The sequence below is a fragment of the Apostichopus japonicus genome, chromosome 6 (genome assembly GCF_037975245.1).
Source record: "Apostichopus japonicus isolate 1M-3 chromosome 6, ASM3797524v1, whole genome shotgun sequence".
NCBI lineage: Eukaryota > Metazoa > Echinodermata > Holothuroidea > Aspidochirotida > Stichopodidae > Apostichopus > Apostichopus japonicus.
Genome location: NC_092566.1, coordinates 6,797,475 through 6,810,377, shown reverse-complemented (window position 1 = coordinate 6,810,377; position 12,903 = coordinate 6,797,475). Strand labels below are relative to the sequence as shown.

Below are 12,903 nucleotides of genomic sequence, written 5' to 3'. Positions count from 1 at the left end.
CTTTCATCTTAGTTTACTAAACTCAAGAAGGGTGCTCTTACTGTAGGTAAACATTTCCAGCCAAGAGTACAACAAATAAATGCATTGACAATGCCATTGCTTTTTAACATTTTGTGTAACATGGTGATGATTCAAGTACCACAGGCATTCAGGCTATTTGTATTTCGACCAATGACCTAGAGACACTCTTCTCATACATCCTCACCCTTTACTAAGTCTCCTCCGTTACCACGCATCCCATCCTTTTGTCTTACAGCCGCTAACGAGGAAGAGGAAAACAAAGATAGGAGTCAGTATCGTGATATCGTTACCAGAGAACAGACGTCAGATCAGCGAACAGTTCAAGACCTTCTTCTTCTCGCACTTCTCCATGTTCGAACGCCACTTCCACCGTCTATGTACCCAGATTGAAACCATTCTCCTTTATCAACGCAAGGCCCTCCTCAAGCCCTCATTGGAGGTAACCCACGTTATGTTGCTTTATTCATTCCTCCCCTCTTCCCCCCCCCTACTACTCCTCCCTTGCAAATGGAGTCACTTATCATGAAATGTACGTATTCATGATGTGTACTTATATATTTGATGGAATGACAATTTATTGATTGATCGATTCCTTAGAATAGCTTTATTTTCCATTGATTGATCAATTCCTCGTTTTCTTGTCAGTCAAGTATCAGAATTTATTTATTGATTGATTGATTAATGCCTTAGAATAGCTTCATTTTCCATTGATTGATTGATCAATTCCTCGTTTTCTTGTCAGTCAAGTATCGAGATTTATTGATTGATTGATTGATTGATTCCATAGAATAGCCTCATTTTCTATTGATTGATCAATTCCTTGTGTTCTTGTCATTCAGTCAAGTATCAGGATTTATTTATTGATTGATTGATCGATTCCTTAGAATAGCTTCATATTCCATTGATTGATCAATTCCTTGTTTTCTTTGTCATTCAGTCAAGTATCGGGAATGTTTCTTTCTTCATCATTTCAGGCCTTGGACAGGTTCCGAGCTACGGTTCTGGCCATTTATTCTGCGCCCAGGATCCAGCAGCCCATCTGGTTGAATATGATGAGCTACCCACAGCAGAGAAGCAGTCTATGCCAGCACCTCATTAAATTGCTGGTCAGCGAACTGGACGCTCACAATAACAAGCAGACTAACTTGTAAGTATCGAGAAATTACAACAACGAAAATATTAACGTGCATTTCATGATTTTGAGACAAAAGCTTAGGATTTTAAAACTGGACACTCACAATAACAAGCAGACTAACTTGTAAGTATCGAGAAATTAAAAAACAAAAATATAATAATAAACATGCATATGATTTTGAGACAAAAGCTTAGGATTTTTAAGAATAATTTTTCCGTTTTAGTTTACAGATTAGTTTCTGATAGTAACTTTTGTCCAGAATTGTTGTTTTTTATTCTGAACTGGAGGAAACAGGCAAGAAGATGTGCAATGATAAGGAGATGGCTTGTGAAACACAGTTATGCATGACACAAGGAATCGCCTTACTTTTTGCTTCAGTTGCACAAATTAGTACCTTAAATTTGAAATGTTCGTAAAGCTCTTTTCAAATATACAAGTTTTTGATAAATCTGTGAAATATGTGCATCCTATGACGTATGGTGTTGCGCTCATCAAAAAAAAAAGACGATAATTTATTTTTTTAAATGGCCTTAGACCACAAACCTGAGTTCAGTGTCCTTGAATTGAAGGTTGTAAAAACAAAGGAATAACAGTAACAGAAAATAAGGCAGTCACACCCTTTACATCATCTATGTTCATAATTAACTTATGTTTATTCATAAATGAAACTAGAATTAAGAAACAGACTTGTAAAATGGTCAAATATTTGATGGATTTTTGCAGCTATTTTCATGATTTCTTATGCCTATCAGAGTGCTTAGGACAATGTTATTCATTGGTGTCCGTAGACCTTTAAAGATTGTGTAAATGTAAGTTGGCCTGACGTTTCGATCCTAGGCTAGCAGGATCTTCTTAAGAGGCTATTAGAGAAGATTTTCATTGAGTTTTAGTTGAGTTTTAACTTTAGGGAGATGATGGGTTTGGTAGAGTGGTGCGAAGCAGTAGTGCCTACGTAAGTGAAATGTCTAGGTAAAAGAATGTTTAAATAATAACCATGACCAACCTATTTTTTGTCTTAGAAAATGATCAATTTATATGTGTTTGTTCCAGTTTAAACCTTGCAAGTTGTTTGAAAGATTTTTATACTGTAGAATTTTTTTTCATTTGACACCCTGGATATGTGGTAAAATATAATTATATATATATATGTGACTGACAATTCTTCCTCTCCATGTATCTCTCTCTCTCTCTCTCCTCTGGTAGCTTTGTATCACGTCTCCTTACTGCCGTCTTGACCCACCATCTAGCTTGGGTTCCCACAGTCATGCCCTCTGGTTCAACCCCCAGTAGAGCCTACCTCGATAAACATTCATCTTCAATGGTGAGCGAAATGATATTCACAAACAATTTTGATGATTTTCTTATTTAGTTTTCTGCTCCTTTCCCAGCAGGAAGGGTTTTTTTTTGGGGGGGGAGGGGGGTATCGTCAACTACGGTCATGTCATTGAAGTGGGTGGCAAACACCCAGTGTCATGCAAAGTTCATGTGAAAAAAGACGTTTTCATTTTTACTTAAAGTACCTATTCTACAACCAAAAGGGAGGAAAATGAAATGTAGCTGCTTTTAATGATTGCTTGCAAAGCCTAGTATTCTCATATATCAAGTAATTTGTGTTACATTTCTTTGTCTAGCAGTGTATATCGTAAATCATCTAGTTTTGTGGTTCTCCTTGATTTATCATTTTTTCATGCTTTTAATAATATTGGATAAAACACCCAAGACAAAACCACAAATATTTAATGTGCAATTGACAACAGTCACAATATTTATTTTTTAATGATCTCTTTCATTCTTGTATTGAAAGATCCGAAAAAAAAGGAATCTAAAATATATAGCCCAAAAAGTATGACACAAAGTTGTTGCAGTCATGCAGATGAGAAAAAAAAAGTATTTATTGCGGATATCAAATTAAAGATTTAGAAAGAGATTGGTAGTTTATGAAGAAAAAATTAAATCATTTGTTGAGGTTTAACAGTAGAGATAAATCGTTTTCAATTGCTGGGGAAACAGCAGCTGAACTTGTCAAAAGTGTCAATAATCTCCAGAGAACATGAAGTCTTCACCAAAAGTTGTCGAGATTCTTCGAAAATTGCAATTTATACGACTTTGGTTTCCGTTTTTTCCATTTTTGGTTACAATTGCTGATCAAAAAGTAAAACATTATTTGAACAAGTTGTGATTGATGTGGATGGGTATGATGAGTATGGGTGTCGGCGGTGGAGGGGGGGTATGGTTGGGGGTGGAGGCATGTGGGTGGGGGAGTTTATTGCTTCGTTGATCACGTTTTAGGAAGAATAAATCAGAAATTTTGAATTAAGGTAGAGCTTATATGGTACTGTACGGGACATAATGTCTGCCTCTCTGTTGCAAAAATGCCTGCTTCTTCAACAATTGCTGGCTGATTTTTCTGGAATTTGCCACATTGGGGATTGCAATACAGCTTGTTCATGAATATGATGATTGGATGAAGGGAAGTGGTCATTTTAAGACCACATTTTTCGGGGTTCTAATAGGGGGGGGGGGGCAAATATAGTTTTGAGTCAGTTTGTTTCAGCCAAATATATTTGTGATCATTTAGGTACGAAACTCTTCATGGGCCCAAAATTTGTGGGAGGGGCCAAAACTTTAAAATTGCACTAACTCCACAACCTTAAATCGGATTGTATACAAACTTGGGTGTACAATTGTTGGTTAATAGCTGGTACATGTGTGCCTAAAATACTTTAGGCCCATTTTGGCCCCAAATTTTGTCAGGCCCATTTTGGAAACCAAAAATTTTTTTTGTAACTTCTTTGGGCCCCAATCCTTTTTGAGCCAAAGTTTTTCTGGACCCAAGTTTGGATAATGCCAATTGGGCTCAAGTGTTAGCATTTACTTTATGATTGGAAATGACTGGTATGGTACCTGACTTTGTGTGAAGATGATACTATGCATATTCATAAGAGACAGTGTCATATTGTAGCAGCTAAAGTGGTATGATGATAATATTAGGTGATGACATATACAACACATTTATATTTCTTTAAGCAAGGAACCATTTTGCCCATTTGGGCTCTTGTTTTTGTCGATATCTCACAAGATTACCCAGAAGGACTCATGGACCTCCACAGGGTTGTTATATATAATGACCAGTGCCCATAGACATTCTGATATTAAATAGACAAAAACATACCAGTAAGAAATTCCAGCGAATTAGCACAACTTCCTTCTTAGTGAAATATTCACAATCACAAACAACACAATCGAACTAACTGGACAATTCCTAAAGTCAATGGGTTGAGTAATGGAAACATTGCTGCTCTAGTTGTTATCAATTCAAAAAGTATTGCTGCACTGATATTGTCACTATCGTCTTTCGTCGATACTCGATATTTCAGATCCCAATATCTGCCGATACTGTTCAAATACCGATAACAATAATTATATTAAGATAAAAAAAAACTGTAGCCTAAGGTTAGGTCATATCTGGGTACGATCCCATTTAAAACTTGCATATTTTGGTCGAATTTATTCATTGGATAATAATAAAGATTTCACTCACTCTCTCTCTCTTTTGTTTAATTTTGGCTTTTAGCTGGATCTATTGGCCCAGTCTCATCCATACAACCCTCTGTGGGCCCAATTGGGGTAAGCATCTTACAACGACAAATTTAACTCCATCTTAGAGATATTTCGTTCAATTTAAAACTTCAAATTGTTCATTGTCAATCTTTTCCTCCACTTCACAAGTTGTCAAACATCCAATCTTTCTTTCTTTTTTCATCTTTTTTCGATATATTTTTCTTCTACAGGGATCTGTATGGTGCCATAGGATACCCGCACAAGATCGCCAGAACCGTGGTGGTGGGCAAACGAGCGGACGTCGTCTGTCGCCTTCTCTACATACTCAGCTACTTTATACGCTGCAGCGAGGTCCACGAGACAGAACCGCACTGCAACGAATTCACCGTCCATTTTGACCCCGAAGGTCACGTCTTCACGTGGAGTCTGTCCGTCGAAGAGACGAATCAGGATTTCACAGAATTTGAAAAGTCCGTGACCGTCTCGGAGCAGTCCTCCGCGGCTAAAACGGACAGCGGATTCGCGGAGGGTCACGACGGCCTCAGTCGCGACAACATTTCGCTCTTTCAAGGAGAGGAGCACATGGAAACAGATTCGTTCTCCTGTTGTACAAAGTGTCAGATGTGTGTGAAGGGAGAGGATGGGAGTGCCTGCAGGTTACTGAAAAAGGCCGGGGGGTTTAAAGATGCAGGGGGCATGAGAGGTGATATGGGAGGAGGGAACGAAGATCAAAGAACAGAGTTACATAGACTGCAGGAATGTCAGAGTTTATGCTCTTCAGTGACAATCCTTAGCGACGACTCTGCCTCGACGGTCTGTGACGAAGGGTGTTCCAAAGGGAGCCGGGAGGAGAGACAGAGGACCCCTGTACCAACGGAGAATCATTCAAAGGAGGGAGATGAAACGGTGGAGGATTCGCCAACTCAAACAAGAGTGATGGATTCTCCCAAAGGGTTTGTAGATAGGCACAGGGAGAATAACGTCACGCCTCGTAAGGACAGGACGTCAAAGTCTGGGGTTAATTCTTCTATAGAGGATGTTGGAATCGTCCAATGCAGAGTAATTAATGATGTGCAATATTCCCCCAAGGTGGAAGTGGTTGTACCCGTGGGAAGGGCAGCGACTGAAGCTGGCATGGGGACCGCTAACTGCCAAGGTAAATGTCCGTGCGGTAATATAGCCGTCGAAGAGAAAGGCTCAGCGGCTAAGACCGTACGAGGAACGAACTTTAACGAAATTGTCAGAACGTTATGTCGCACATGTTTATCAGACTCAGGTACATTCGTGGAGAAACCTCAGGAAGGGGATACCCCCGTTCGACACACCTCCAGCGGTACGTCGAGCAGTAATAATAACATCGATAAGGAACACTGTAGGAGCAGACATGCCAGTGGACAGAATGACATCCACACCAATGTCGCCCTCCTCCGTGGTATATCCAGCGTTTCGGAGGCTTCTCTGTCCTCATCAACCATTACTTTCCACTCAGAATCGACAGTGTTTGATCAGGAAGAGCTCCCTCTAGCAATGTAAGCTTTTCATTTTTTTTATTTATTTTTTTCCATTTTTTTAAAATTTTGTTATATAGACGATTCTTTCTCTTTTGTTATCTACTCTGCGATGAAATCCATTATGTCCCAAGGTTTGTTGCCAGGACACTTTTCAATGAAATGTAAAAATGAAATTTGTCATTTTAGCATTGTTTTTTAACCTCTTGTAATCAGGGTCTGGAAAATAGTTCTCTGAAGCTCTTTCTGGCTCCAGATGAGGAGGAAGCCCTAGTTTGAGCCACGAACATTACTTGAGTTGAGCTAGTGACGTACATCCTCATGGCAATAAATTTATTGTAGTATCAAATAACATTAGAAGAATTATCCAAATTTCACTCAAAATAACTGCTTTTACCAGCGCTCTCAGGCATGGCTGTGTCTCACTGCATGTACCTTCACACTACCTTCCGTTGCGAGATACTTTTCCTACATTTGTGGATCCTGTTTATTTTTGTTTTTTTTAGACAACACTCGCGAGATGCGGATAGCTCGAGACACCAGGAAGATGGAGGGGGTAGCTACATCACTAACATCGGCCGGTCGTTACTCGGTGGCTACACCCAACAGTATATCCCAGATCTAGCTCTACATGGAACCTTCTCGTTAGACTTAGCACAAGTTGGCAGTGACTTGGTATCATCTGCTGAGGTAATGAAGCGCTCAACAACTTACCATATTAATTTTTGGCAGAAATGTATTTGGTTTTTCATAGCCACATTGCTTTGACTTTTATCATCTTATTGAAATAAGATACAGCAGTCGTGGAAATGTTCCACTACAGATTGAAAATATGTGTTTTCTTACCGATCGGGACGACGTTAAGTTTTAGGTATTCATGGTTTGAAAATGATGTTTGTATGTTGTGTGGTTTGGTTTTTGGTTTTGATATCAAAATGATTATAACTGATTAAATTCCTCAGATTAAGAAGTATCAAATTTAGTGTAAAATGTTACATGGTCAGAGTCATATGCAACTAAATCCACACAATACAGATTTTGAAGATTTCAATTCAGGGATTTTTTTTGTTAGCACCAAATTACCCGGGTTAAGCCGTATCCCAATGATGCTAAAAATCCCTTGATAGAGCAGCATTTACCCTGTGTAACAGTAACAGCATGTTTATCTGTGACTGCAGACACTCGGTGAATTCACGGATGTATTGAATTAAAGGGTGTGAAGACTCGCGCAAAAAGAAACGTCTCATGTCGGTAATCAGACCTAGTTTCGAATGAGGTGTAACAGAAGTGTTAGACACCACCATCCATCCCAGAAAATACATACACCGCTTGCAACCAGACACTAGTGTACAGTCAGTACATACAGCTGCAGTCAATACCGACAGCACAGTGTACAAATGATACAGCGATGGACATATCAGGTCCAGCTAAAGATAACAAGGTATCACGTTTCATTACTGTCTGCATTTTGTAGCGACACGAACAAAACGTCACTTGCAAGCAACAGAAAGTTAACTTTTTCAGATGGCCGCACGCGGTGTGGGGCGAGTCTTCAATGCATTTAATCATGAACTCTTACAATTCCATCTCGCATACAGCATTCCGTCTTGGACGAACCCACGGCCGAAGCAGTCTGTATCGTTGCCAACACGGACAAATGGACCGTGGACCTGATATCCAGTGAGCGTAACGCAGAGAAGCCCCTGGGCCAGGAAGTGGGCGTGTCACACATGGTTCAGACTCTGTTGGAATCGGTTCAGTCAGTGGCTCACGAAACTAGTCGAAAGCTGGAATCCGATTTTGTAAGTTGAGATTCATTTTCTGTTTTAATGCACAGGGAAGAAGATGAGAAGGGGAAAAAGGACAGGTTTTCAATTCCAAATTGTATTTTTATGTCCTTAAGTCAAGAAAAACATTTCTGTTGCTTGTAACTTTCAAAGTCAAGATTAATCTAGCAATTCAGCCTGTCCGATTTTGTCTGTTATAACTGTTGTTACGTCCAAAAAAATGGCCTAATGGTTATCATGGCTTTGAGCTTGCAAGAGATGGAAAAGAGAAGGTATATTCTGTTGTTAGTGTTTGAGATCTACTGGAACGTTGCCAAACGATATTAAAATAGACGATCACGAACTGTTCCTCTTCTTCGTCTTTCCAGTGTTTGATGCATCTAGAAGACCGTCTACAGGAGATCTACTTCAACAGTACGGTCCTCGCCTCTTACCTGGAGAACAATCCCGGAGCCACGACCAAAGAACTATCTCTCAACCTGGGTTTCTCAGTCAGCGACTTTCAACTACTCCTATCCGTGACCAGCGTACATTCACCGCATGTCATCATGGGAGTGCTCAAGGAATCGTACGAGAAACAGCGGTCCAGTCCCGAGAGGACTCCTCCCTCCAGTCTCAAGGAGGATGGATGATCCCGGAAGGAAGAAGCAAGAAAAAAAAGCCTCTCGGGATCATGAATAGAAACATACAGTCTGAAGGAGAATGGATGATCCTGGAAGGAAGGAGCAAGAAAAATCAGCCTCTTGGGATCATGAATAGAAAACATACAGTCTGAAGTAGAATGGATGATCCTGAAAGGAAGAAGCAAGAAAAAAAAGCCTCTCGGGATCATGAATAGAAACATACAGTCTGAAGGAGGATGGATGATCCCGAAAGGAAGAAGCAAGAAAAATCAGCCCCTCGGGATCATGAATAGAAAAACATACAGTCATACAATGAGAAAGCTGATTCGGGAATGAATTTCTCCGGTACTGGGTGAGACGGTTAAGCCACAGTTACACGACAAAGGGCAGGAGTTGGGTTACTCGAACCGTGTCCCAAATATACAATTTTTCTTGGTATCATTGCATTTAATACTGGCTGCCCTTTTGACATTGAGACCAGCAAGCTTTAGTTTCGTCTTGTGTGGTCTTATGTTTAATCACCTTAAGGATAACTACTCCTATAAATATATCATGTAAAGTCATTATTAGCAAATATTATAATCAGAAGGAGTAGAAGAAATGAAATACCAATATTGTTTAGTTGTTTTTTCAATCCTCATTTTCCCCCCTCTGTCACCAAAGTCAAGTCAAATTATGAGTTTCTATCTCATTTCCAATATCAAAATTGATTTGAAAGTCATTTGCTTCGATTGTTTTTTTTCCTTAATATCATTATTATTATTATTATTTTTAATAATTTTCCAAATGGACCTGAAATTTGTTTTCCAGGGTGATTGTTTAATTATGTTTGTTTAATACCAACTTAAGAAATTCAGATTATGCAACTTGTTATAGTAAACCTGCAGCTATGAAACTGTGAAATTCAGCCAATGGGGACAATTTCCTAACGCTAATACCTCTCTACACTGTCCTATAATATCATGCTTTCAAAGCACTCGTACTGACAGTACGAACAGTTCCTAACCTTCATCTGATACTAATGCTAATACCTCTCTAAACTGTACTCACATATCATGCTTCAAAGCACTGGTATTGACAGTACAAACAGTTCCTAACCTTGATCTGATAGAAACATGATATTCATACTGCTCATACTGACACTACCAGTGCTCTGAAGTGGGACATGACAGTACAGTATAGAAAAAAATTGTCCCAACTGGGTGGTGAAATAAGTATTAATGAGCACTGAAATATACTGACTGCTTCAGCAAGTTAAAAACGTCTCTCTGATTCCTTGCAGAGGGCTTGCCGTTTAATACGGGTTGGTAAAGTTTAGGGCTACAAGACTAGGTCAACAGGCCAGGTCAACAGGCCCATTAAAGAGAAAAATATTACAGGAATTATAAAAAAAAATCAACTGCACAAAGGTACTCCCAAAAAAACAAAAAACAAATTTCTGTGGAAAATTAGGAGTATTTTAAGGATTTTGTGTTTGTCAACTATAAGATATATATGTAAGAAATTGATTAATCATGAAATTGAAAATTAAAAAAAAACCTTACAATATGAAAAATTAAATTATTTTATGTACATTCTTCTCCTTCCTTGAGGATCAATCTACAAAATTTATTAATTTATATTTCAGAAATATCATCTTGTGCTGGTTCGCAAGGTTTGGGTGTGTGTTCTGTGATGCTAATCTCTAAATTACAAGTTTAGCAATTTTTCTCGCTCGTTTCTGTCGGTGATGGAATTACCTCAAGTCATCGAAATAAATTTGTACTCATTTAATTTAAAACATCATAAGTATTTTCCTTATTTATGAAGATATAAAAGTATTTTCTTATAACAAAGGCTATTTCATCTTTCAGAGATTTGTGTCTTTTATGATAAAAATTAAGAAGATATGTATCTACTCCTAGCTAAAGGGGAAAAAAATGCCATTTGACAAACCTCAAGATGCTTAAAATGAATTTTTTCTAGGTGAGGCATAATAATGTCTTCAAAAGTTATATCCTGTAGAAAATGATATTACTGCTGCATCCTGGAGGGGGGGGGAGGGGGGCCTGGATTTCCCGACCCCTGGTGATATGTGATGCCATTTGTTGAAACTAACGTCTCAGTTATGAAAGGCATTGGTGTTCAAGTACTATGGACACCTAGCCAGTTTGCCCCATATTTAGAACATTTGTTGTGTGTGATATTCTCATTCAAACTTTGTTGAATTTTCTCCAAAAAGCTCCTTTTTTTCCCCCAAGATATACACATTTGAAGAATTTGATAAAATCTGGGAAAACTCATTAAATATGTGCAAGCTATGATGTGGATTGTTGCACTCATCAAAATTTCTTATTTTATGCCTTAGTAAGTTAACCCCTATTTACAAGCCCACATACATCATTTGAATTATATGATGTTCCTCTTTTTCAAAGAAGACATAATATTTCAAAAATTCACCTTAAGCCACAATCCTGGGGTCAGGATCCTGTTAAAGGAAGGTTTTCCACAGTCCAGATGTTTGTGAAATCATTTTCAGATTATGGAGAATAAATAACATGTGCCATAATGCGTAATGTATCCTGTTGTAGGAGACCAGATCATCAGAAGAATTTAAGCAAAGGGTTTATGTTGAAGTGGCCATGGCTGTTGCTTTTGCAGGGTTTATTTTTTACATACCAACCCACTCCATGAGAACTGCACTTTTCCACATACATAGGTTGGATGAAAGCATTGGAACTTTCTTGAGACAAAAGTTGAGACTTTCTTGAGACAAAATCTACAAATTTGATAAGGGAATATGTTTTCATTAATTCATTGTGGCATTGTATTGTTATTGTCTCTTAATGAAATGTGTAATTACATTATGTAATTACATTGTGTAATTACACAGAATGTGTAATTACATTACTGAGTGCCTCACTTTACTACTATGATCAATATTAATTTAAAAACAAATTGTTTTTTGATACAAAAATGCTGCATGAAAAAAAAAATTAGTTTTTTTTTTTCATTTTTCATTACATATGTATTGTGTTTTTTTTACTGAGTGACTGTGAGGTATGTGATAAATGATGCAATTGAATGTGTGAATGATTAAAACAGAAACCTATAAATGCCTTCATTGTTTCTGGTTTGTGTTCCATTTGAATCTTCTCTCACTCACTCCTTGCATGCAGAATATAGTTAGTTCCTTACCCGAGTGTTGCCGAAGGATGAGTGGAAAGGCTGTGAAGATATCACAAAGTTGCTCACGACCAGGTGGAGGGAGGGGGTTAGGGGATTCCATAATTTGTACCCCATTCAGGGAAAGAACAGGAATATGGGTAAACAAAAGCAGTGCTCTGAAAAGGGACATATAAAACTTGCAAAGTCAGGTAATAACCAGTTTGTAAACCCTCACCAGGCGCGTAGCCAAGCGGGCGGGGGGGGGGGCGACCGCTCCCCCTTCAGCATATTTTTTTACGATATCGCTAGTAATTTCAAAATAGAAAATGCTTAGATGCAACTTACAAGGCCTGGGAAGTGTCATTTCCAGCGATCTGGGAGACATTTTCGGCCAAAAATTTCTTGTATGCTTCGCGCCAACCCATGGTCCTGGGAAGTGCCATTTCCAGCGATCTGGGAGGCATTTTCGGCCAAAATTTTTGTGTACGCTTCGCGCCAATACATGGTGGCGCTATGCTTAGATAGTTTGCCCACAGGCTTCGCCCCTCCCTTGGCAAATTCCTCACTATGCGCCTGACCCTCACAAGTAGAATACAGAAAGCGAGAGCAAAATTGAGATGTAACATGATTGGAAAGGAGAATCAGTTTCTTTGGAGATATGGGAATGCTGATGTTGCATGAGAAATAATAATAATTGGCAACCACACTGTTTGTCGGAATCCTCAAAAAAATGGACAGAATTGACAATCCTTTTCATGTGCCGATTGGACACAAACCCTCAACATGGCCGCATTTCCTAAAAGGGTTGTCACAAGTCACTTCAGGTTAAGCATGAGTGGATACATTAGTCAGGCACATATCCACAATTTAGCCTAAGATTGCACATTGCGAGTCCATAATGCTTTAAATGGGGACTGCCCACAACCCCCATATTTGTGTTGATCCTGAGGACCCCCCGCCCCCCACCCCCTCCTCTGGTCTCTCTCTCCTTTTTGAATTCCTGGATCTGACCTGTTAGTGGTTTGTTATCCTGACTTGTGTCACATCATTGAGTTGAGTCACTGTTTGGAAAACTTCCTAACTTTCTTCAAATTTATCAGTGTGAGTCGTGACGATTTACG

The 12,903-nt window shown here is 38.9% G+C and overlaps 1 protein-coding gene across 1 annotated transcript in view; it reads left to right on the top strand.

The window, feature by feature from the left end:
* Window positions 1–11,730, top strand: part of LOC139968816 (folliculin-interacting protein 2-like) — a 35,745-nt gene extending 24,015 nt beyond the window's left edge. The window contains exons 9-16 of the mRNA XM_071973245.1: window positions 257–460; window positions 996–1,168; window positions 2,360–2,477; window positions 4,731–4,783; window positions 4,948–6,246; window positions 6,732–6,915; window positions 7,824–8,027; window positions 8,381–11,730. Of these exons, the coding sequence (XP_071829346.1) occupies window positions 257–460; window positions 996–1,168; window positions 2,360–2,477; window positions 4,731–4,783; window positions 4,948–6,246; window positions 6,732–6,915; window positions 7,824–8,027; window positions 8,381–8,644 (2,499 nt within the window). The 3' untranslated portion in view covers window positions 8,645–11,730. The remainder of the gene's footprint in view (window positions 1–256; window positions 461–995; window positions 1,169–2,359; window positions 2,478–4,730; window positions 4,784–4,947; window positions 6,247–6,731; window positions 6,916–7,823; window positions 8,028–8,380) is intronic.
* The last annotated feature ends 1,173 nt before the right edge of the window (window positions 11,731–12,903 follow it).